Source organism: Carcharodon carcharias, chromosome 15, assembly GCF_017639515.1.
Source record: "Carcharodon carcharias isolate sCarCar2 chromosome 15, sCarCar2.pri, whole genome shotgun sequence".
NCBI classification, from domain to species: domain Eukaryota; kingdom Metazoa; phylum Chordata; class Chondrichthyes; order Lamniformes; family Lamnidae; genus Carcharodon; species Carcharodon carcharias.
This window is the reverse complement of record NC_054481.1, coordinates 131,402,670-131,426,691: the sequence shown is the minus strand read 5'-3', so window position 1 is coordinate 131,426,691 and position 24,022 is coordinate 131,402,670. Positions and strand designations below refer to the sequence as shown.

The 24,022-nt window shown below is 50.2% G+C and overlaps 1 protein-coding gene across 1 annotated transcript in view; it reads left to right on the top strand.

The window, feature by feature from the left end:
- The window catches only part of LOC121288481 (polyhomeotic-like protein 2), a 558,331-nt gene that overhangs the window by 137,434 nt on the left and 396,875 nt on the right, over positions 1–24,022 (top strand). The window contains exon 3 of the mRNA XM_041207022.1: positions 10,654–10,846. Within this exon, the coding sequence (XP_041062956.1) occupies positions 10,727–10,846 (120 nt within the window). The 5' untranslated portion in view covers positions 10,654–10,726. The remainder of the gene's footprint in view (positions 1–10,653; positions 10,847–24,022) is intronic.

Sequence of the window (24,022 nt, the reverse complement as noted above, 5' to 3'; positions counted from 1 at the left end):
CTTAGAACCTGTTTACTAAAATTCATTACGTGAAAAAAATCCCCAGTTACTTTGAAATGCAAGATGTTGGCAGCCTTTCAGTGCAACTGCAGCAGCCGTGAATTCGAGGTTCTTTGATACAGTTGTGCTGTAACTTCTCATTGTCTTTGTAGTCATTGAAACTGATGAAAACCCACAGTTAACAGTCAGTAAACACACGCAGACTGCCAGATATCAAACCAGTCTGAGGGAGAGACGGCAAGAGTCACAAAAAAGAAATCATAATCTGTAGGATGTCCAAGGTAATTGCCCGGGGGATAATCCTTCAGCCCAGCCCTTCTTGTCAGGTCATTTGTTACCAACAGCGAGGAGGCAAGTAGACGGAACAGATGCCTGCAGACCTGTCTGGAGAACTGTTCTCCAGGCATTGCAGCCAGACTCCGTGACTGAAGTGTTTCCTGATCAGGGTGATAACCTCCAGCGCCTCCACATCTTCCTTTCGACAACCCGGGCGGTTGTGAAGCTTTTCTGAAGCCAAGGTAAGTGTATCTGAATCACAGTGTCGATATTGTCTTCCTGCACTTTAGCAAACTGCTGGGTTTTTTTTTGCCATTTGTACAAACTTTAAAGGAAAGGATTTCACAGCAACAGCTTATATTGATGTAGCACTTTCATCACAGTAAAACACTCCCAAGGCGCTTTACAGGAGTGACAATCACACAAATTTTCACATCAGGAGATATTAGATCAAGTGACCAAAAGCAGAGTCAGGGAGGTAGGCTTTAAGGAGCGCCTTGAGAGACTCGGAGAGGTTTGGGGGGGAGTTCCAGAACTTAGGATCCGGGCAGCTGCAGGCACAGCCACCGATAGTGGAGCAATTTAAATTGGGAAGCACAGGAGACCAGAATTAGAGGATTGCACGTAACTCAGAGGGTTGTAGGGCTGAAGGAGGTTACAGAGATGGGGAGGGGCGAGCCCATGGAGTGATTTGAAACCACGAGTGTGAATTTTAATCATATCTCACTCCTGTTGCAAAGCTTGAAGTGGCTGCAGGAGAGTTTGATTACAGTGACGCCTAAGCCTTATAGCTCCAGCTTTTAAACTTCTGAACAAGTGAATTGTGAGTTTACCTGAAGCTGTTCTGCAGCGTTGTTCACGGCTCCCTCACCCTGGCTCCTGATCGCTTGCTACAGTCCAATTCCAGAACTGGAAAAGGACGCTCCAAATCAGGATCAAAGCTTTTACATTTTTAGTCCACACCTACCCTGTCAGGCTGGTTCATTCAGGCAGGGGATTTAAATATTGAACGCACGGCCTGCAGTGTTCATCATGTGCTGCACACAACCAAGTGAAGTGTAGAACCGGGAGCTGCAGTTTACTGGCGATCCAGTGATATATTAGTATTCATATCTGCTGTTAAATCAGCGGTTATCTGATCAGCCCTATGTTTAACCAGGTGCACTGGCAGCGGCCCTATATTTAAGATCCATGGGCACTGATCTTTCGGCCCCTGTGTGAATCTGGATCTTGCTATATCCTCCGGGCTGTGATCTGTGCTCCCAATGGCATCACGTTACCACTGGAGTCACCTCTGCAATGATAATGGAGCATTGTCACTATCAGACTCACACAACTTCGGCTCCTTCCTGAGCTTTGCTGGTTTCAGTTGCCATTTTGCACAGAATTTCAAACATGGAAAGAGGCTGCTGGGCCTAAAGGACATGTTTACAGCTCCTCCTCCTCACCGACCCTAAACCCATGTGCTCACCATGGACTGGAGGAAAATTAGCAGGAATAGTGGGTTGTGTTACTAAGAAAAGGTGCTGGTATCAGAATCTGTCATATTATCTGTTCCACTCTCATTATCAAGGGGGGTTAGGGGGGAGAGAAAACCATTTTGAAAAAGCTCAACATGGTCAAAGCAGGTAGTGATAAAGTTACTCTTTTTAAATTGGGAAGCTGGATAAATGAGGGAGAAAGGATCGGAGGATATGCTGATGAGGTGAGATGAAGAGGCTGAATGGCCTACTTCTGCTCCGACGTCTTATCATTCCAGAGAAGGTTCACTAGGTTGATCCTGGGTATGGAGGGATTTTCTTATGAGGAGAGGTTGAGTAGGTTGGGCCTGTACTCATTGGAGTTTAGAAGAATGAGGCGACCTTATTGAAACATATAAGATTCTTAGGGGGCTTGACAGGGTAGATGTTGAGAGGTTGTTTCCCCTTGTGGGAGAGTCTAGGACCAGAGGGCATAATCTCAGAGTAAGGGTCACCCATTTAAAACAGAGATGAGGAGGAATTTCTTCTCTCAGAGACTAGTGAATCTGTGGAATTCTTTACTGCAGAGGGCTGTAGAGGCTGGGTCATTAAGTATATTCAAGGCTGAGACAGACATTTTTAATCAGTAAGGGAATCAAGGGTTATGGAGAAAAGGCAGGAAAGTGGAGTTGAGGATTATCAGATTGGCCCCGGCCTACTTCTGCTCCTATGTCTTACGGCTTCCTGGTTAGTGGAGACTCGCGTGAAACAGAAACACCAGTTAGGTTGGATGGGTGTTTTCTGTGCTGTGAATTCTCTGCACGTTCATTTCTCGGTTAAAAACAAGTTGTCCAATCAAGCGTCAACTAACTGGGTCTGACTTTGGCCATTTAATGGCACCTTATTCTCAGGATTTTGCTTGGTGTGGGCTGTGGGAGGTTTGACACCAATTGCACCCACAGAATCTAACGGGAAGGACGAGGGTGGTACCTCATCCCTCCTGACATTCCACTTTGGAAATGAAGATTAGATTTCCAGCTCCCTCCGTGGGTTAGTTGGGATTGGCGCTGCCTTGGGCTGGAACTGAAATGGGGGAGTTCCCTAGTTTCGGGTGGAAAGATGAAAGAATGCTGGGCTCAATCCCTGTGCCCATTGGAAAGGAGAAGAACAGCTGCCAGGATTCCTGTCCCTGTCCCGTTCTCCACTCAGGAAGTTTCTGGGATTTCCACCAGCAACCACCTCCCACCCACCCCCACACCCCGGCCATAGTTCAGCCGCTTCGCACTATCTAAGCTTATTTTAAAAAATGATTGCAGTTTTCAGTATGAGATCAGCTGCTTTGACAACTTCACCGATCCCTTGTTCTGAATCTCTAGGCCGCGGGACCATGTTGCAGCTGTGCGACTAATGCTGTTGTGTTAAATCAGGGTAGAGAGCAGGAGGTGGGTGAGCAGGGGCTACTTGAAGGTGCTGCACTCAGGATGCTGACTGCGTGGTAGTGTGGGAGCAGCCTGGGGCTAGGTCAGTCAGTGTGCATCATTCGTTGCCTTCGAGGGTCCTTCAGAACAAGGAACGCACCTTTTGCATTTTCTCATTCACAACATGACACTGTAAATCCTGTCTAAACACAAACGTGCGTTTATATAAGGTCAGCAATCAGTTCCCACTCGGAGAATGAAGCCAGCACTGAGCAAGGGGCACTGGAGGTAGGCACTGGGCCTGTTGATCAGCTGGCGAGAGATTTCTTTGAAAGCTGGGAAGGAAGGATGAGGTAGATGGGCAGAATTCCAGAGGGTAGCAGCTACCAATGGGGAAAAGCAGTGGATCGCTGTTGGAGGAGCAAAGTGTGTGTCTTTTAAAAACAGTCTCTGTACCGTGGGCAGGACATAAAGCAGATAGCTCATTATCAAGGGGATCCACAGCAGGGAATAGTAGGAGATGGTGTCATGTGATGGAGGTTGGGAGAGTGCATTTGCACCAAGTCCACTTCACACTGACGCTAAACTGGGAATGTGAATGTAGCGAGGGGCCAAATGGCCTACTCTTGCTCCTAATCTGCATGTTTGTATCCTAGGAGATGCTCAGTCAAATGACTAAAGGGTTAAGTTGGTAGTATTGTTTCTGTTTACACGTTCAAAGCTTCTCATTAAGATGGTTTACTCACCTAACAGTCTGAATGAATTTGTTTTCCTTCGATATGAGAGAAAGTTGAACATTGTTGGAGTGGAGCTGGGGTCTTTGGTCTATTTGAAACTGATTTGCACTCTGTATATCGCAAGGAGCTGCCCATCCCACTTGGAAACTAGTCTGAATTCCTTCCCTAAACCTGTCCGTCTGTGTCTTACCCCTTTCAAACTGACCTCTTTGACCAAGCTTCTGATCACCTGACCAGACCTAGCTATGTAGCTCAGTGTCATATTTTGTTAATGCTCCTGTGAAGTTTTACTATGTGAAGAGTGCTATTTAAATGCAAGTTGTTATGGTGATGTGGAGTGCCACCTTTAAAAGCAATCAGTCTGGAATTATCCTCACTTATCACATTTCAAACATCTCTACTGATCAATGTACTTTAGTGACAAACCATAAACACAGGTTATATTTATTGGCTCCAAAACACAGTCTTCCCACTTCTACCATTAGAAGGCTTGTCGTTACTATGCTGCTTATAGGCTTCATTCAAATGGACGTGACCTTAAGCTGTGGCCCAGACAGAGTTGGTAACTGCCTGGATTTACAGGTGAGATCTCGTGTCCATGGAACTGTACCCCAACATCATCCTGCTGGTGTCTGAGGGACTGTACTCCAACATCTCATAGAGTCAGAGGGGTCTACAGCACAGAAAAAGGCCCTATGGCCCATCGAGTCTGCGCCAGTCAAACAAATACCTAACTATTCTAATCCCATTTTCCAGCACTAGGCCCATAGCCTTGTATACCCTGGCATCGCAAGTGCACATCCAAATACTTCTTAACTGTTATGAGGGTTTCTGCCTCTACCACCCTTTCAGGCAGTGAGTTCCAGATTCCCACCACCCTCTGGGTGAAAAAATTCTTCCTCACATCCCCTCTAAACCTCCTGCCCCTTACCTTAAATCTATGCTCCCTGGTTATTGATCCCTCCACCAAGGGGAAAAGTTCCTTCCTGTCTACCCTATCTACGCCCCTCATAATTTTATACACCTCAATCATGTCCCCCCTCAATTTCCTCTGCTCCAGGGAAAATAACCCCAGTCTATCCAATCTCTCCTCATAACTAAAACTCTCCAGCCCAGGCAACATCCTGGTAAATCTCCTCTGCACTCTCTCTAGTGCAATCACATCCTCCCTATAATGCGGATTCCAGAACTGTATGCAATACTCTAGCTGTGGCCTAACCAGCGTTTTATACAGTTCCAGCCTAACCTCCCTGCTCTTATGCCTTGGCTAATAAAGGCAAGTATCCCTTATGCCTTCTTAACCACCTTACCTACCTGTCCTGCTACTTTAAGGGACTGGTGGACATGCACATCAATGTCCCTCTGATCCTCGATACTTCCCAGGGTCCTACCATTCACCGTGTATTCCTGTACCTTGTTTGTCCTGCCCAAGTGCATCACCTCACTCTTATCCGGATTAAATTCCATCTGCCACTGATCAGCCCATCTGACCAGCCCGTCTATATCCCCCTGTAATCTAAGGCTATCCTCCTCACTATTTACCACCCCACCAGTTTTTGTGTCATCTGCGAACTTATTGATCAACCCTCCTACATTCAAGTTTAAATTGTTTATATATACCACAAGCATCATGGAACTGTATCTGAGGGACTGTATCCCAACATCTTCCTGCTGGTGTCTGAGGGACTGTACACCAACATCTTCCTGCTGGTGTCTGAGGGACTGTACCCCAACATCTGCCTGCTGGTGTCTGAGGGACTGTACCCCAACATCTACCTGCTGGTGTCTGAGAGACTGTACCCCAACATCTGCCTGCTGGTGTCTGAGGGACTGTACCCCAACATCTTCCTGCTGGTGTCTGAGGGACTGTACCCCAACATCTACCTGCTGGTGTCTGAGGTACTGTACCCCAACATCTTCCTGCTAGTGTCTGAGGGACTGTACCCCAACATCTGCCTGCTGGTGTCTGAGGGACTGTACCCCAACATCTACCTGCTGGTGTCTGAGGGACTGTACCCCAACATCTGCCTGCTGGTGTCTGAGGGACTATACCCCAACATCTGCCTGCTGGTGTCTGAGGGACTGTACTCCAACATCTTCCTGCTGGTGTCTGAGGGACTATACCCCAACATCTGCCTGCTGGTGTCTGAGGGACTGTATCCCAACATCTGCCTGCTGGTGTCTGAGGGACTGTACTCCAACATCTTCCTGCTAGTGTCTGAGGGACTGTACCCCAACAACTTCCTGCTTTGAGGGCGGAAGGATGAGGGGAGAAGTTCAGTGTGAAAGTGTAAAGAGGTTAAAATAATGTGATAGATTAAAGTAATAGGTGAAAAACCCACTGGGGTTTGACAAAAATCAAATGCCTCCCTCTCAGTTCCTGACTTTAGATCAGTCCTAATCTTAGCAACTAAAATGGTTTAAAAAATAGTAAAGGAGGAAATTGGCGGTCAGGAAGATTAAGCAGCCCAAATTCTGGTGCTGATTTTCTTTGAGGCAAGAAAGACTCAGGTAGGTGCCTGTGATCAGAGTGTGTGAAGGGGCTCTGTTGGGACAGCTCTGTCGGGGGTTTAGAGACTGGGGGTTGAAGGGGCTCTGTTGGGACAGCTCTGTTAGGGGTTTTGGGACTGGGGTTTGGGAGGTCCAGGACCTCCAGCTCTTGTAGCAGGGAACCTCACACACTGTCTGTCTGCTGTCCCACAGATTTCCTGCAGCTTCTGTGCTGCTGTATTGGGACAGCCTACTCCAGCCAGTCTCTGTTCGGAGCGTGCTGGGCTTATTAACTGAAGCCAGTTTAACTTCACAACAACGGCAGTCTGGTTGGAAATCTCGGAAACGACAAACCAGAGCCTGAACTCGGGTGAAGAGAAACACGGAGATAAAAAACAAAAAACTGCGGATGCTGGAAATCCAAAACAAAAACAGAAACAGAAATACCTGGAAAAACCAGGTTCTCGTTTTGTAATTTAAGAATCAAGAAGTATTTCTCTTCAACACAAAAACAGAAACAGAAATACCTGGAGGTATTTCTGTTTCTGTTTTTGTGTTGAAGAGAAATACTTCTTGATTCTTAAATTATAAAACGAGAATATTTTAAAAAGCTTAGTTTTCTGAATGAAACTTGGTCAGTATTGAATATATAATTGGAGAAGGTGAGTGCGAGTTCCCATTCGTTCCTCCTGTTCGTTTGAACTTTGATTTTTTTTCTCTCTCTCTCTAGCTGATGACTTTCCCCCCAGTGTTCTATTCTGAAGATACTGGCTCAGCTTGTAGGCCAATAAGGGCTGGTACACATACCTCGGTGCTTTCCGTGTGAATCACTGGAAATTGTTTGGGAGCAGGAGCCCCATGAACCTCGTCCCATTCCTCAGCTGGGAGCTCGGTGTGAGCCTGACTAAGAACAATAACACAACACAGTCTGGGATTGAGTCTTGCCCCTATATCAGCTGGTGGCTCTGTCTCACAGTGAGCAGCACTTTCACTAACTGCCAGAGCTGCATTGGCGTTCGAGTCTCTTCAGCCCTGTTCGCTGGAATTCCCTCTCTAAACCTCTTAGCTCAGCACATAATCCAAGCTCATTCTCCCAGTGCAGTAGTGGGGGAGTGCTACATGGTTGGAGGTGTTGTCTTTTGGGTGAAACATTAAATCAGGAACCCAGCTACTCTCACGGGTGGACACAATTTCAAAGGAAAGCAAGGGAGCTTTCCTTCATTGCCTTGACCAATATCAGCCAATACCTTGTCATTAGCACATTGCTTATGGGATCCTGCTGTGTGAAAATTGGCTGCCGTGTTTTTACGTTACAGTGATGACTACACTTCAGCAAAAGCTCATTGGTTGTAAAGCACTTTGCCTTTCACAACCTCCTGACATCCGAAAGTGTGAATGTGATCATCCTTTTTACCTTCTTTGTCTCGCTCCCACTTTAAAAACCTGCACAAAACCAATCCATTGTGACCAGTGTTTTGCTCGTTCTCAGTAGCTTCTATGCGCTCCTTTAGTTCTTAATATCCGCCACCCCCCCCCCCCCCCCCCCCCCACCACCCCCTTATCTCTCTGTAAAGCATTTGGGACGTTTTCCGTGTTAAAAGGCGCTATATAAATGCAGGTCAGCGTTGATCCGATTGTGCCTCTATCTCTTTCCCCTGGGGTCTTTGAACTCCTCCACAGCCCAGGTCTGGGCAGAAAGGCCGGGTTAGTAAAACCTGGAGTTAACCTGCCCGCGATGTGGGGTCTGACACTTCAGGGTCATGGCACAGAATGCGTCTTGCAGCACTTTTGATGTCTATAATTAAGTTTTATGACTTCTTAGCGAAAGAGGAGTTGATAAGGATGGCCAGTAAAGGTGCCGGAGCCTTGGTGTTGTCCCGCTGAGGGTGGGGGGTTGGGGAGAGTCTGTCAAACCCGGCTATTGCTGCACTTAGTGTAATAAAACAGCTGTGCCTGTGTGAACTAACAAATGGACCTGGGGCAGTCAACAACACAGATGACAAATCATTTCCTGCAGCATTTCAATCCCACTAAACAGAGCAGTTTTATTCCCCTCCCCAGCTTTGAAGACATTTTGTGTCACTGATGCTCTCACTGTTAGGAATTTTTTATAGGCTGTAAGAAGCCACGGAGATTTAACTCCACTTTTATCTAGGTGACCTTTTGACTAACGTATCGAGCTGTGCTCCAATAAATTACTGAACTCCACGTTTCTCCCCCTCACCGCCACCCCCCCCATCACCACCACCTGATCTCCCCACACACACGAGTAGGTATTTTCCAGCTGCTAGTTACTGGCCGGTTAGACCACTGTTAGAATAGTGTCAGTTTTGGGTGTCTTGCTTCAGGAAGGATGTCGGAGGTCGATGCTGATGAGATTTACTGCGGCGATTAAGGAGAGCCCATCGTCCAAGCTATGAGGTAAACCCTTAAACCTGGGACTCGCTCCGTTGGAACAAAGAGGGTTTTGAGCTGATCCGATTTGCCGTGTTTAAAACCAGGAGGAGCTTTGACAATGTAAATTGGGCAAAGCTACTATTCGTTGGGTCAGTGCAGTGGTCACTGGGGAGCAGCAGTGTAAAATCATCACCAGTTTTTAAAGGATTCTATTTTTATGCGGAGCATAAAATTCCCTCCCATAAACGTTGCTGGTAGCACAAATCAGAATAGTTTTCAAAAGGGAAGCGGACAAATATTTGAAAAAGGAAAGAGTAAGGCAGTGGCACAGTATGGAGAATTCTCCAGGAGAGCTGGTGCCGGTGGGATGGGCTAAATGATCGGATTCTCTGATGTGAAATGTTATAATTGTTTTCCACGGCTCAAAGCCTCCTCACATTTCTACACCTTTCACCACTTTTTGAAACCCATTAACAGCCAACGAAGACAGCGTTTTTGGATTTAGTCACCGTTGCAATGCAGGAAACACAGCAGCCAATCTACGCACAGCAAGCTCCCACAAACAGCAACATGCCAATGACCAAATAATCAGTGATGTTGATTGAGGGACGGCCATTGGACAGGACACTGGGGATAACTCACCTGCTCCTCTTCAAAACAGTGGCTGTGGCATCTTTTACATCCACCTGAGTGGGCAGACAGGGCCTCAGTTTAACGTCTCACCTGAAAGGCGGCACCTCCGACAGTGCGGCACTCCCTCAGCCTGCACTGGAGTGTCAGCCTGGATTACGTGCTTCTCTCTGGAGTGGGACTTGAACCAAAGAACACCTGGACTGGGAGGTGGGAGCATGACCTGCCGAGCCTCAGCTGACGTCTCTGCCCAACTGCATTTGTCTGCAATTTGGCATCAGTTATGGAATCGATTTTCAACGTCAGGTTTTATTCTGACAGAGGTCTGGAATTCTGGTGTGCTGCCACCACATGGTGACTTCATGGAGACTCTAACCCCTCTTGTTGGTGACCTCCGGAAGCCCATCAGGTGATGAGAAAAGACAGGTTTTTTTTTAAAAGTGGGAGAACGATTAACGGAGAGGGATTTAATTGTGGTCCCTTTGTGTTGGCCTGTCACAGCAGATGGCCATGTGTTCCCCCACGTGGAGGGGGTGAATTCTGGAGCGTGTGGTTATTATTAACTCGAGGTTATTATTACACAGTGCCATCACCCAGACCTGGCTTCGAGATTTTCAATTCTCATGAGCTAAAGAATGGAAAACTGGGCGGAAAATGGAAACCAATTAACTGAGTGCATAAAAACTTGGAAATAGTTTGCACTGTGACAGTTGGTGAAAAACTGCCCTGGCAGGGCTTATGACACAACTCCTGGGAGATCTGTCGATGCCTTTTACAGAACCTGGTTGGTGATTTTAGACAGAGTGCAGTCCACACTGCCATCAACTGACAACTCCCATTGTTGCAGTGAGTTCACAACCTGTTAATGATTCCGAATTGTAAGTAGGATTGAATCCTGTTTTGTGGGAAGATTAGCACATTCACCAACACTCTGTGTGGCTCCTGTGAGCTGAGATAGGGGAGTTCCTCTGTCAGAGTGTCCAATGCGGTACCAGCTGGACGATTCAGTCTTTGATTCATACCTCACCTGGAGACTCCAGTCAGTTCCAACTTTGTGTTTTTCCTCTTGTCAAAGACGCCCAGCTGAACGTAGCGTTTGATTGAATGAGAGCAAAGCGGGAAGCTGGAGGGGTGGAGGGGGGGGTGTGTCCTCTTTCTCTCACTTAAGAGATGTGACGGCCTTTAGCGAATCTTTGCCCTGGGGAGCATCATTTCCTTTAATGATCTTTTTCCCCATTGTTCCAGGTGTAGCAGGAGCTTGTAGAATCGAAGCGTTCCCTGTGATCGGTGCCGAGTGGGTTGTGCCTGTGCTGCCAGCATGGAGAACGAGCAAATCCCGACCACCACCAATACCAGCAGCAGCAGCAGCAGCAGCAGCCGTCAGCAAGTCCCACAAATATCGGTCTACAGTAGCCTTCCTGATCGCCAGGCTGTGCAGGTAAGAGTGGGTAATGCTGCCCCTTCTTGAAAGTACAAGTTTCTGAGTTTGAATTATGGGCTGTCTGATCTGGATCTGGATCTGGATCTGGATGTGAATCTGGATCTGGATCTGATCTGGATCTGGATCTGGATCTGAATCTGAATGTGGATCTGGATCTGGATCTGAATCTGAATCTGGATCTCGATCTGGATCTTGATCTGGATCTGAATGTGAATCTGGATCTGAATCTGGATCTGAATGTGAATCTGGATCTGAACTGAATCTGGATCTGAATCTGGATCTGAATCTGAATCTGAATGTGAGCATATGTTCTCGTTACTTTTGAAGAGAGAGGATCATGAAGTTGCCCGGGTTACTGCTCAGTGATCACTGCAAGAGATGGGAAATGGTGATCTAGTGGTGATGGCACGACAGACCCAGGCTAATGCCCGGGGGGGGGGGCATGGGTTCAAATTTCACCACAGCAGCTGGTGGAAATTAAATTTATTTAAATTCAATTAATTAGTTAATCGAAAGCTAGTCTCAGTAATGGTGACCATGAAACTATCGTTGATTTGTCATTGAAACACCGTCTGGTTCACTCTTGCCCTTTAGGGAAGGAAATCTGCCATCCTCACCCAGTCTGACCTACCTGTGACTCTCCGCCCTGGGGTTGACTTCCCTCAGGAATGGCCGAGCAAACCACTCGGTTTCAAGGGCAGTTATAGGACGGGCAACAAATGCGGGTCCGGACAGCGGTGCCCACATCCCGTGAGAAGAATTTTGAAAAGGAGGCCTCAGGACCTGACAAAACCCTAAAGTCGCTGCACTTTCTCCAACCCTGGTTGGTGCTCGGTGCTCCCACTGCCACCTTATACTGAACTGCAGCTTGGGCTGTTTGTCTGGTCCAGTGTGGGCTGTGGGAGTGTTGTCAGGACAGTGCTGCACTCTGTTGCCTGTGATTTGTATCAGGTGTGTGACCCCCCCTGCCCTACCCAGCCTTAAGACCATAAGACCATAAGACATAGGAGCAGAAATTAGGCCATTCGGCCCATCGAGTCTGCTCTGCCATTCAATCATGGCTGTTAAGTTTCTCAACCCCATTCTCCCGGCTTCTCCCTGTAACCTTTGATCCTCTTACCAATCAAGAACATATCTATCTCGGTCTTAAATACACTCAATGACCTGGCTTCCACAGCATTCTGTGGCAATGAATTCCTTAGATTCACCACTCTCTGGCTAAAGAAGTTTCTCCTCATCTCTGTTCTAAAAGGTCTTCCCTTTACTCTGAGGCTGTGCCCTCGGGTCCTAGTCTCTCTGACTAATGGAAGCATCTTCCCCACGTCCACTCTATCCAGGCCTTTCAGTATTCTGTAAGTTTCAGTCAGATCCCCCCCTCATCCTTCCAAACTCCAAAGATTCCAACATGGGTGATTTAGGCCCAAAATTCAAGGTGCCAGTCTCCAAAATTGCAGAAGGCGAGTGGAGGCATTTGGCTGGTAAAAGGAACCTCTGCACTGCCAGGACGATAGGGGTCAGATGCATAACTCAGGAGGGAACCAAATCACAGAAACTGCAAGAGAGAACTAAAAAAAGACATGAGGTGCAAAGAGAGAATGTCAGAATAAGTTAGCAGGTAACATTAAAGGGAATCCAAAACTCTCTCTTTATAAATATACAGTTAGTAAAAGGGTCGTCAGAGGAAGCTGGGGCTGATTAGGGACTGAAAAGGAGATCTTGAGGAGGCAGAAGCCTGACTGAGTTATTAAACAAGCACTTTGCATCTCTTTCACCAAATGTGAGAATGCTGCCAATGTCACAGTGAAGGAGGAGGCCAGAGAGAAATGGGATGGGGTTAAAAAAAAAATAGCTAGGGGAGGTTCTATAAACGATGGCAGCAGTCAAAAGTAGAAAATCACCTGGTTCAGATGGGATTCATCCTTGGTTGCTGAGGGAAGTGAGGGTGGAAATGGTGCAGGTTCTGGCCACAGTTAGTCAGTCCATCCTGCTTCAGTATGGGAGCCACACCAGGGGGACTGAAAGATTGCAAATCTTACATCCCTGTTCAGAAAAAGGGGAGAGGCATAAACTTAGCTTAATGTCACCAGTGGAAAAACATGTAGAGACAAAATTAACATGGGAAAAATATCCCAGTTAATAACTGAAAGCAAGCACAGAACTGTTGATGGTAAATCATGCTTCTCTATAATTTCATTGAAATATTTGAAATAATGGGGGTTTGATGAGGGTCAAGCAGGTGATGTGAATATTAACTTTCAGAAGACATTTGACATAGTACCACACAATAGACTTTCTAACAAGATTGAAGCTTTTGAGGTTAAAGGGGCAGTGGCTTCCTGGATACATAATTGGTTAAGGGGTAGAAATCAGGTGAATGGTTGTTTTTCACACTGGTGGCCAATACCCTGTGGTACCCTCCAGGGGTCAGTACTGATGTCTATTAATGGTCGGGAGCTGGGTACACAATTTCAAAGTTTGCAGATGTTGTGAAACTTGGCAATGTGAAGAATGAGAAGGAGAATAACGGACCCCAGGAGGAGACAGATTGGTGAAACAGAATGACATGTGGCAGGTCAATGCAGAGAAATGTGAATTGATTCATTTTGGCAGAGGATGAGAAAAGGCAATATAAACTAAAAGGTACAACTTTAAATTGGGGGGTGGGGGGGGGGTGGGTGTGTGTGTGGTAGGAACAGATAGACCTGGGAGTGTATGTACACAAATCTCTGAAGGTGGCAGGACAAGTTCAGGAGCCGTTATAAAAAGCACATGGGATCCTTGGCCTTCTAAGTAGAGGGGTAGAGTGCAAAGCATTAAAAAGGCAAAACCTTTATAATTGACTAGTTTGGGTCTAGCTGGAGTATTGTGTCTAATTCTGGGCATCCACACACCATTTGGAAGGCTGTTCAAGGCCTTAGGAGATTTACTAGGCTGGTACCAGGCAGCTTTGTGGAGAGACTGCAGAAGCTGGGATCGCTGGCAGAGCGGAGAAGGTCAAAGGAAGATTTGATCATGGCTCAAAATGAGGAAGAGTCTTTGATGGAGTCAATGAGATACAGTTTCCAGTGGCAAAAGGGTAGGTACCCAGAGGGCAAAGGAACCAGAGGTGACAGAGGGGGGAATACAGTTACGCAACGAGTTATGTGATCTGGGAGGTGCTGCCTGAAAGGGCGATGGAAGCAGATTCAATAGGAACTTTCAAAAAGGGAATTGGATAAATAGTTGACAGGAAACATTTGCTGGACTACGGGGCAAGAGCAGGGGACTGGGACTAATTGGGCAGCTCAAAGGCACGATGGGCCAAATGGCCTCCTTCTGTGCTTTATCGTTCTCTGATTGGAAATAATTCCTGCGGCCGAGTGACATTGCAATACACCTCAAACCTCTGAATCAGACTGCTCTGTTAAAGTGGCCCTGACTGTGATTAGAAACGATTACAAAATCAGTATGTCCCTGGGTTAGTACATACTAGCTGAACAATGACTGTGTGCTTCTTCCTCTTAATAGCTCGTGCCTTCTCGTTAAGAAGCACAGCGGTCTACAGTGAAATGGCCCCGTTAACATGGTGCTATTGCAGCTTCCTCCACTGTCTTGAGTGGGTTGCTGATATTTATCCCTCAAACAGCACCTACTACAACAGATTATCTAGTATTTATCACATTGCTGGGAGCTTGAAGTGTGTAAATGAGCTGGTCTGTGCAGTGAGTACACTTCGAAATTACTTCATTGACTGTGAAGCGCTTTGGGACATCCTGAAGCTGTGACAGGCACTATATAAATACAAATCTTTCTTCTTTCTTCTCTCTCTCTCTCTCTCTCTCTCTCTCTGTTAAACTAAATCATACAGATTGGGAGATGTCAGGTTTGAAGAGTAAAGAATCAGGCTAAGTAAAATGAGAATTCATCAACCCTCGATCTTTGGTCGAGACCACAGTTTCAGGGTGGCACCCAACTGCTGTCGAGGCTGGTATAAAGAACATAAGAAATAGAAGCAGGAAAAGACCATTCGGCCCCCAAGCCTGCTGCACTGTTCAATCCCATTGTGGCTGATCTTCCCCTCAACTTCCCTTTCCCACCCACTTGCCATATCCTTCAGATTTCCTTAGCGTCCAAGGATTTACGGTAGAATTTCAGACTCGCAACCCTCTGAGCGAAGAAATTTCTCCACCTCTTGATCCATTTTCCCGAGATTGGGTATCCTTAGCCCTCAGGCAGCTACCTTGTCAAGCCCTCTTTAAGAATTTTCAACCTCTCGGTGAGATCACCTCACTGTCCTAAGCTCCGGAGGCTCATTCTGCCCAATCCCTCCTCAAAGGACAGGCCACTTTATTCCAGGGGAGCGGATCATCGGGCCTGTTTCTGAGTGAAGATCCACCAGCATGCTGCAGGGGATTTCCAGTTTCCAGCGTCTCTGTCCCTCCGTCTCACTGGCTCTTTAAAAAGAAAAACAAACATAGCAAGCAGAGATTCCCAGTCTTCTTCCGAGACGCTTAATGTTCCACTTGGAAGCTCTGGAGAGGCGTCAGACAGACTTGATCGCAACGGTAACTCAGGCTGCCAGACCTGCTGAGTTTTTCCAGCGTTTTTTGTTACACTGGGGTCCGTTGGAAAAGCGGGAGCTTTGGGCTCGGTGAACTCTCTCTTTCACGTAAATTTATTCCGTACTCTGGACATCATTTTGGAAAACGTGTTTATCTGGCTGCATCTGAAGAATTTTAATTCACTTTTAAGGTGAGATGAGAAAGCTCACTCTAGCTCTGCTGTCATGCTTCTCTCGGCCAGTAGGTGGTGGTATTTGTAAAGGAACCCACAGTACAGAGTCGGTCTTTTACTAGAGATAAAAACAAAAAAACTGCGGATGCTGGAAATCCAAAACAAAAACGAAAACAGAATTACCTGGAAAAACTCAGCAGGTCTGGCAGCATCTGCGGAGAAGAAACGTCAACTCTTCTTCTCCGCCGATGCTGCCAGACCTGCTGAGTTTTCCAGGTAATTCTGTTTTCATTTTTGTTTTCGATCTTTTACTAACTGCTTCCAACAAAAGCCTGGGTGGTTTTTGTTATATGAATGAAATACAGCTTTCACGCCTTGATCCAAGATTACGGGCCATTTAACCCGGCTGCTTTACCCTGGTGTGAGTGCTGCACACAGACCTCCTCCCAGCCTCTTTTATCTCGCCCTATCGGCATATTCCTCTATTCCTTTCTCTCCCACATGGTGTTTATCCAGCTTCCCCCTCGAATGTATCAGCACGATTCACCTCAACCACTCCCTGTGGGAGCGAGTTCCAAAATCTCCCCGCTCTCCGGCTGGAAGATGTTTCCCCTGGATTCCCCATTGGATTTATTAATGGCTGGCTTGTGTTTATGAGCTGTAGTTCTGGTCTCCCCCCCACCCCCAACAAAGAGGAGACATTTCACCAAACCCCGTCCAAACCCTTCACGATGTTAAAGGCTTCTATCGGGTCACCCCTCAGTCTTTCCTAGCCCTCACCTTTAACTATATCCTTTATGTTCTTGTAATATCCTTGTAAATCTTAATTAGCACCTGTTTTGTCCGTTCCCCCCCCCCAATGCCTCTTTATCCTTTCTGTAAATGTAACAGGAGCTTGCACTGTTTGCGGCCACGTGACCAGTTGGATGTGGACTTGAGGGTGACTGGTGCTGACAGGATTCCAACATGAGTCAATGCCTCCAGGAGAGGGGGGGTGGGGGGGGGTGCGGAAGAATTTTGTTTTTGCTTTACTAAAGCAATGTCCTCGGGAGAGCGTTGGAGGGTTGTGTTTGAATTTTTGTGCTCGTGCTGTCAAATCACCATTACATCATTGATGATCAGGAGTCATGAGTCACTGGGAACTGTTGCTAGGGGAAGCATTTGCCACACAGCACAACCAGCTCCAGTATCACTGCCTGTCTTTCTCAGTGGGAGGCCAATAACTGGCATCTGGCAAATGATCCAATAATTAAAGCACAGCTTTGTTTGGTGAGAACTGCTTTCTGTAAATATTGCTGCTGTCCAATAACAGTTTCCTAATGGGAGAACATCGAGTTCCAGTCATCAGATGTAAAAGGCCTTGCCCAGAACCTTTCATTGTTCTGTGAGCATCATTGACCAATACGGATCAGAAATTGTGGCTTTTAAGTGTGATACTTGATCTCCACTGACATTGCCAATTGTTCATGGTGTATTAAAACACTCTCTCCTTTTGTTCGTCGTCTGGAACCTGGAGAACAGTTTTTAATGATTATCAGGGTCATGATACAGCCTAAATGTGATGGTGCTTTTACCTTCCTCCTGTAATGGAGACAACCTCCAGAGGCAGCATCTCAAGTGATGGTCTCCTTAGAAACCTATTGTACCGTTTACTGGTACTGAAAGACATGAGGCCTCCGACATACTCGTACCACTAAATGTTCATCGCTATACAATATCTGAAGATGAAAATAACTTGTTCTTGACTCTGCCCAAAACAGAAGTTATTTATATTCTAGATTGTTTCTGATTGTTACAATGTCATGCTTTATAACAAAACAATTATGTATTTACTGGCTGTAAACTACCAGATTTGAAAAAGACTGAGGCAATATTCCTGTGACTTGAAACTGCAGCTTCCAAGATGGCTGAATATTTGCATCACTACACATGACAGATGCCAAAGCCATTGAGTGGAACCAATCAAAGACTGTTAACTTGGGGGAACGTGAATAAACCACTTCTCCTGTCCCCATTCGCAGGATGCCCAGACTCAACTGGGTAGGGAACCAGCATATTAGACATAATCACTTAAGACAAAAGACCTTGGCTGAGAGAGGAATTCACCCCATCATAACCTGATCATGTTATAATCGGAATCCACTTCCATGATCATATTTGGGTAACTGGTCAGTTGGAGGAAGAGGATCATTTAACAAGCTAACGCTCTTTTGTGTTTAAGAAACTTTTCTCCAAGAAACAGGCAGGAGCAAAAAAGACACCAAAGTATCAAGACCCCTGTGTGGGCCTTGCAAATACTCTCACTCTCTGTCTCTCTCTCTCTCTCTCTCTCTCTCAGCCTCTGCCTCTCTGTATCTTTCTTTCTTTCTGCGTTCCTCTCCCTCTCTGCACCACTCTCTCTCTGTGCACCTCCCTCTCTCTCTCACTCTCTATCTCCCTTTCTGTCTCTGTCTCTCTCTCTCCCCCTTTCTGTCTCTGTCTCTCTCTCTTTCTGTCTCTGTCTCTCTCTCTCACTCTTTGCCTCCCTCTGCATCTCTCTCTCTCCCTCTTTCTGTCTCCCCCTCTCTCTCTCCCTCTCTCTAGTGTCAAGACCCCTTTGTGGGCCTCTCTCACACCTCTCTCTCTCCCTTTCTGTCTCTGTCTCTGTCTGTCTCTTTCTCTCTCTCTGTGCACCTCCCTCTCTGTGCCTCGCCCTCTCTCGCTGCGCCTCGCCCTCTCACTCCCTCCCTCTCTCTCCCTCTCCCTCTCTCCCCCGCTCTCTTTCCCCCTCTCTCTATCTCTTTCCCTCTCTCTCTCTTTCCCTCTCTCTCTCTTTCCCTCTCTTTCTTTCCCTTGGTCTCCTTCTGCCTCTTTCGCTCTGCGCCTCTATGCCTCCCCCTCTTTGTCTCTCTGCCTCACTCGCACACTCTCCCTCGTGCTCTCTCCTTTCTTTCTTTCTCTCTCTCTTTCTTTGCCTTGTTTTCTCTGCCCTGCTCTCTGCCTCTCTCCCTCTGCTCTCTCTCTCTCCCTCTCTCTCTCTCTGCTTCTCCCTCTCTGTCTGTGCCTCGCTCTCTCTCTCTCTGGGCCTCACACGCACTCTCTCTCACTCTGCCTCTCGCATGCTCTCTCTGCCTCGTGCGCTCTCTCTGCCTCGTTCTATCTCTCTGCCTCATTCTGTCTCTCTGCCTCATTCTGTCTCTCTGCCTCGCTCTCACTCTCTCAGCCTCCCTCGCTCTCTGCCTCCCTCGCTCGCTCTCGCTCTCTCTCTATCTGCCACCCTTACTTGCTCTCGCTCTCTCTGCCTCCCTCGCTCACTCTCGCTCTCTCTCTACCTCCCTCGCTCGCTCTCGCTCTCTCTCTGCCTCCCTCGCTTGCTCTCGCTCTCTGCCTCCCTCGGTCACTCTCGCTCTCTCTCTCCTCCACCACGCTCACACGCTCTCGCTCTCACTGCCTCCCTCGCCCTCTGTCTCTCTGTGTCCCTCGCTCACTCTTGCTCTCGCTCTCTGCCTCCCTCACTCACTCTCGCTCTCTCTCTCTGCCTCTCTCGCTCGCTCTCTGCCTCCCTCGCTCCCCTCTCTTGCTCACCCTCGCTCTCTCTCTACAACCCTCACTCACACTCGCTCTCTCTCTGCCTCCCTCGCTAGCTCTCTCTCTCTGCCTCTCTCGCTCTCTCTGCCTCCCTCGCTCGCTCTCGCTCTCTCTCTACCTCCCTCGCTCGCTCTTGCTCTCTCTGCCACCTCACTCACTCTCTCTCTCTCTGTCTCCCTCTCTCGCTCTCTCTCTCTGCCTCCCTCGCTCGCTCTCGCGCTCTCTCTCTGCCTCGCTCGCTCTCGCTCTCTCTCTGCCTCCCTCGTTCACTCTAGCTCTCGCTCTCTGCCTCACTCGCTCGCTCTCACTGCCTCCCTCGCTCGCTCTCGCTCTCTCTCTGCCACCCTCGCTCTCTCTCTGCCACCCTCCCTCGCTCTTGGTCTCTCTCTCTACCTCCCTCGCTCGCTCTCACTCTCTCTGCCTCCCTCGCTCGCTCTCACTCTCTCTCTCTACCTCCCTCGCTCGCTCTCACTCTCTGCCTCCCTCGCTCTCTCTCTGCCTCCCTCGCTCGTTCCCGCTCTCTCTGCCTCCCTCGCTCGCTCTTGGTCTCTCTCTCTCTCTCTGACTCCCTCGCTCTCGCTCTCTCTCTCTACCTCCCTCGCTCGGACTCACTCTCTCTCTGCCACCCTCGCTCTCTCTCTGCCTCTCTCGCTCGCTCTCGCTCTCTCTCTGCCTCCCTCGCTCGCTCGCGCTCTCTCTGCCTCCTTCGCTCGCTCTCGCTCTCTTTCTCTGCCTGCCTCGCTTGCTCTCGCTCTCTCTTTCTCTGCCTCCCTCGCTCACTCTTGCTCTCTCTCTCTCTACCTCCCTCGCTCGCTCTCGCTCTCTCTCTCTGCCTCCCTCGCTCGCTCTCGCTCACTCTCTCCACCACGCTCACTCGCTCTCGCTCTCACTGCCTCCCTCGCCCTCTCTCTCTCTGTCCCTCGCTCACTCTTGCTCTCGCTCTCGCTGCCTCCCTTGCTCGCTCTCGCTCTCTCTTTCTGCCTCTCTCGCTCACTCTCTGCCTAACTCGCTTGCTCTCTCTCTCTGCCTCCCTCGTTTGCTCTAGCTCTCTCTCTCTCTACCTCCATCGCTCGCTCTCACTCTCTCTACCTCCATCACTCGCTCTCGCTCTCTCTCTGCCACCCTCGCTCACTCTTGCTCTCTCTCTGCCTTCCTCAAGTGCCCTCGCTCTGTCTCTCTACCTCACTCACTTGCTCTGTCTCACTGCCTTCTTAGCTCGCTGTCTCTCTCTCTGCCTCCCTGACTCACTCTCGCTCTCTCTACCTCCCTCGCTCTCTCTGCCTCCCTCGCTCGCTCTCGCTCTCTCTGCCACCCTCGCTCTCTCTCACTGCCACCTACCTCGCTCTCGGTCTCTCTACCTCCCTCGCTCGCTCTCGCTCTCTCTGCCTCCCTCTCTCTCTGCCATCCTCGCTCTCTCTCTGCCTCCCTCGCTCGCTCTCGCTCTCTCTCTCTTCCTCCCTCGCTCTCTCTCTCTCTACCTCCCTCGCTCTCACTCACTCTCTGCTTCCATCGCTCGCTCTCGCTCTCTCTCTCGCTCTACCTCTCTCGCTCACTCTCGCTCTCTCTGCCTCCCTCACTCACTCTCGCTCTCTCTCTGTCTCCCTCGCTCGCTCTTTCTCTGCCTCCCTCGCTCGCTCTCTCTGCCTCCCTCGCTCTCTCTGCCTCCCTCACTCACTCGTGCTCTCTCTCTCTACCTCCCTTGTTCGCTCTCGCTCTCTCTCTGCCTCCCTCACTCACTCTCTCTCTGCCTCCCTCACTCGCTCTCTCTCTGCCTGCCTCACTCGGTCTCTCTCCGCCTCCCTCACTCGCTCTCGCTCTCTCTACCTCCCTCGCTCTCTCTGCCTCCCTCGCTCGCTCTCACTCTCTCTGCCACCCTCGCTCTCTCTCTCTGCCACCTACATCGGTCTCGGTCTCTCTGCCTCCCTCGCTTGCTCTCGCTCTCTCTTCCTCCCTCGCTCACTCTCTCCGCCTCCCTCACTCGCTCTCGCTCTTTCTGCCTCCCTCGCTCGCTCTCTCTCTCTCTGCCTCCCTCGCTCTCTACCTCCCTCGCTCTCGCTCTCACTCTGCCTCCCTCGCTCACTTTCTCTCTCCGCCTCCCTCACTCGCTCTCACTCTCTCTCTGCCTCCCTCACTCGCTCTCACTCTCTCTGCCTCCCTCGCTCGCTCTCGCTCTCTCTGCCTCCCTCGCTCTCTCTACCTCCCTCGCACTCGCTCTCACTCTGCCTCCCTTGCTTGCTCTCACTCTCTCTCTGCCTCCCTCGCTCACTCTCGCTCTCTCTCCACCTCCCTCGCTCGCTCTCTTTCTCTGCCTCCTTCGCTCGCTCTCGCTCTCTCTCTCTGCCTCGTTCGCTCGCTCTCACTCTCTCTCTACCTCCCTCACATGCTCTCGATCTCTCTCTACCTCCCTCTCTCCCTCGCGCTCTCTCTGCCTCCCTCGCTCGCTCTCGCTCTCTCTGTCTGCCTCCCTCGTTCGCTCTCCCTCTCTGCCTCCCTCGCTCTCTCTCTGCCTCCCTCACTCACGCTCTCTCTCTCTAACTCCCTCGCTCTCTCTCTCTGCCACCCTCACTCTCTCTGCCTCCCTCGCTCACTCTCGCTCTCTGCCTCCCTCCCTCGCTCTCGTTCTCTCTCTGCCTCCCTCGCTCTCTCACTCTCTGCTTCCATCGCTCACTCTCGCTCTCTCTGCCACCCTCGCTCACTCTCGCTCTCTCTCTGCCTTCCTCAAGTGCCCTCACTCTGTCTCACTACTTCACTCGCTCGCTCTGTCTCACTGGCTCCTTCGCTCGCTCTCTCTACCTCCCTCGCTCTCTCTCTCTGCCTCCCTCGCTTGCTCTCGCTCTCTCTCTGTACCTCCCTCGCTCTCTGCCTCCCTCGCTCGCTCTCACGCTCTCTCCGCCTCCCTCGCTCGCTCCCACTCTCTCTACCTCCCTCTATCGCTCTCTCTGCCTCCCTCGCTCGCTCTCGCTCTCTCTGCCTCCCTCGCTCACTCTCGCTCTCTGCCTCCCTCCCTCGCTCTCGTTCTCTCTCTGCCTCCCTCGCTCTCTCACTCTCTGCTTCCATCGCTCACTCTCGCTCTCTCTGCCACCCTCGCTCACTCTCGCTCTCTCTCTGCCTTCCTCAAGTGCCCTCACTCTGTCTCACTACTTCACTCGCTCGCTCTGTCTCACTGGCTCCTTCGCTCGCTCTCTCTACCTCCCTCGCTCTCTCTCTCTGCCTCCCTCGCTTGCTCTCGCTCTCTCTCTGTACCTCCCTCGCTCTCTGCCTCCCTCGCTCGCTCTCGCGCTCTCTCCGCCTCCCTCGCTCGCTCCCACTCTCTCTACCTCCCTCTATCGCTCTCTCTGCCTCCCTCGCTCGCTCTCGCTCTCTCTGCCTCCCTCGTTCGCTCTCCCTCTCTCTCTGCCTCCCTCTCTCGCTCTCGCTCTCTCCCTCTGCCTCCCTCGCTCTCTGCCTCCCTCGCTCGCTCTCGTGCTCTCTCCGCCTCCCTCGCTCGCTCTCGCTCTCTCTGCCTCCCTCGTTCGCTCTCCCTCTCTCTCTGCCTCCCTCTCTCGCTCTCTCTGCCTCCCTTGCTCGCTCTCTCTACCTGCCTCGCTCGCTCTCGCTCTCTCTGCCTCCCTCGCTCATTCTCGCTCTCTCTCTGCCTCCCTCGCTCGCTTTCGCTCTCTCTCTGCCTCCCTCGCTCTCTCTACCTCCCTCACTCTCACTCTCACTCTCTGCTTCCATCGCTCGCTCTCGCTCTCTCTCGCTCTACCTCTCACTCACTCTCGCTCTCTCTGCCTCCCTCACTCACTCGCGCTCTCTCTCTCTACCTCCCTCACTCGCTCTCTCTGCCTCCCTCGCTCTCCACCTCCCTCGCTCGCTCTCGCTCTCTGCCTCCCTCGCTCGCTCTCGCTCTCTGCCTCCCTCGCTCGCTCTCGCTCTCTCTCTCCACCTCCCTCGCTCGCTCTTTCTCTGCCTCCCTCGCTCGCTCTCGCTTTCTCTCTCTGCCTCCTTCGCTCGCTCTCGCTCTCTCTCCCTCTGCTTCCCTCACTCTCTCCCTCTGCCTCCCTCACTCGCACTCGCTCTCTCTCTGGCTCTCTCGCTCTCTCTCCCTCTGCCTCCCTCACTCTCTCTCTGCCTCCCTCACTCACTCCCTCCCTCTGCCTCCCTCACTTGCTCTCGCTCTCTCTGCCTCCCTCCCTCGCTCTTGCTCTCTCTGCCTCCCTCGCTCTCACTGTCTCGCTCGCTCGCTCTCGCTCTCTTTGCCTCATTCACTCGCTCTCGCTCTCTTTGCCTCCCTTGCTCGCTCTCTCTATCTCCCTCGCTCGCTCTCGCACTCACTCTCTGCCACCCTCTCTGTCTCTCTGCCTCTCTCACTCACTCTCGCTCTCTCTCTCTACCTTCCTCGCTCGCTCTCTCTGCCGTCCTCATTCGCCCTCTTTCTCTGCCTCCCTCGCTCGCTCTCTCGCGCTCTGCCTCCCTCCCTCGCTCTCTCTACCTCCCTTGCTCTCTCTGCCACCCTCGCTCTCTCTCTGCCTCCCTCGCTCGCTCTCACTCTCTCGCTCTCTGCCTCCCTCACTCGCTCCCTCTCTCTCTGCCTCCCTCACTCGCTCTCTCCCTTTACCTCCCTCACACACTCTCGATCTCTCTCTACCTCCCTCTCTCGCTCTCGCTCTCTCTCTACCTCCCTCGCTCGCTCTCGCTTTCTACCTCCCTCGCTTGCTCTCGCTCTCTCTTTCTGCCTCCCTTGCTCATTCTCTCCGCCTCCCTCACTCGCTCTCGCTCTTTCTGCCTCCCTCGCTCGCTCTCACTCTCTCTCTGCCTCCCTCGCTCTCTCTACCTCCCTTGCTCTCGCTCTCACTCTGCCTCCCTCGCTCACTCTCTCTCCGCCTCCCTCACTCGCTCTCGCTCTCTCTGCCT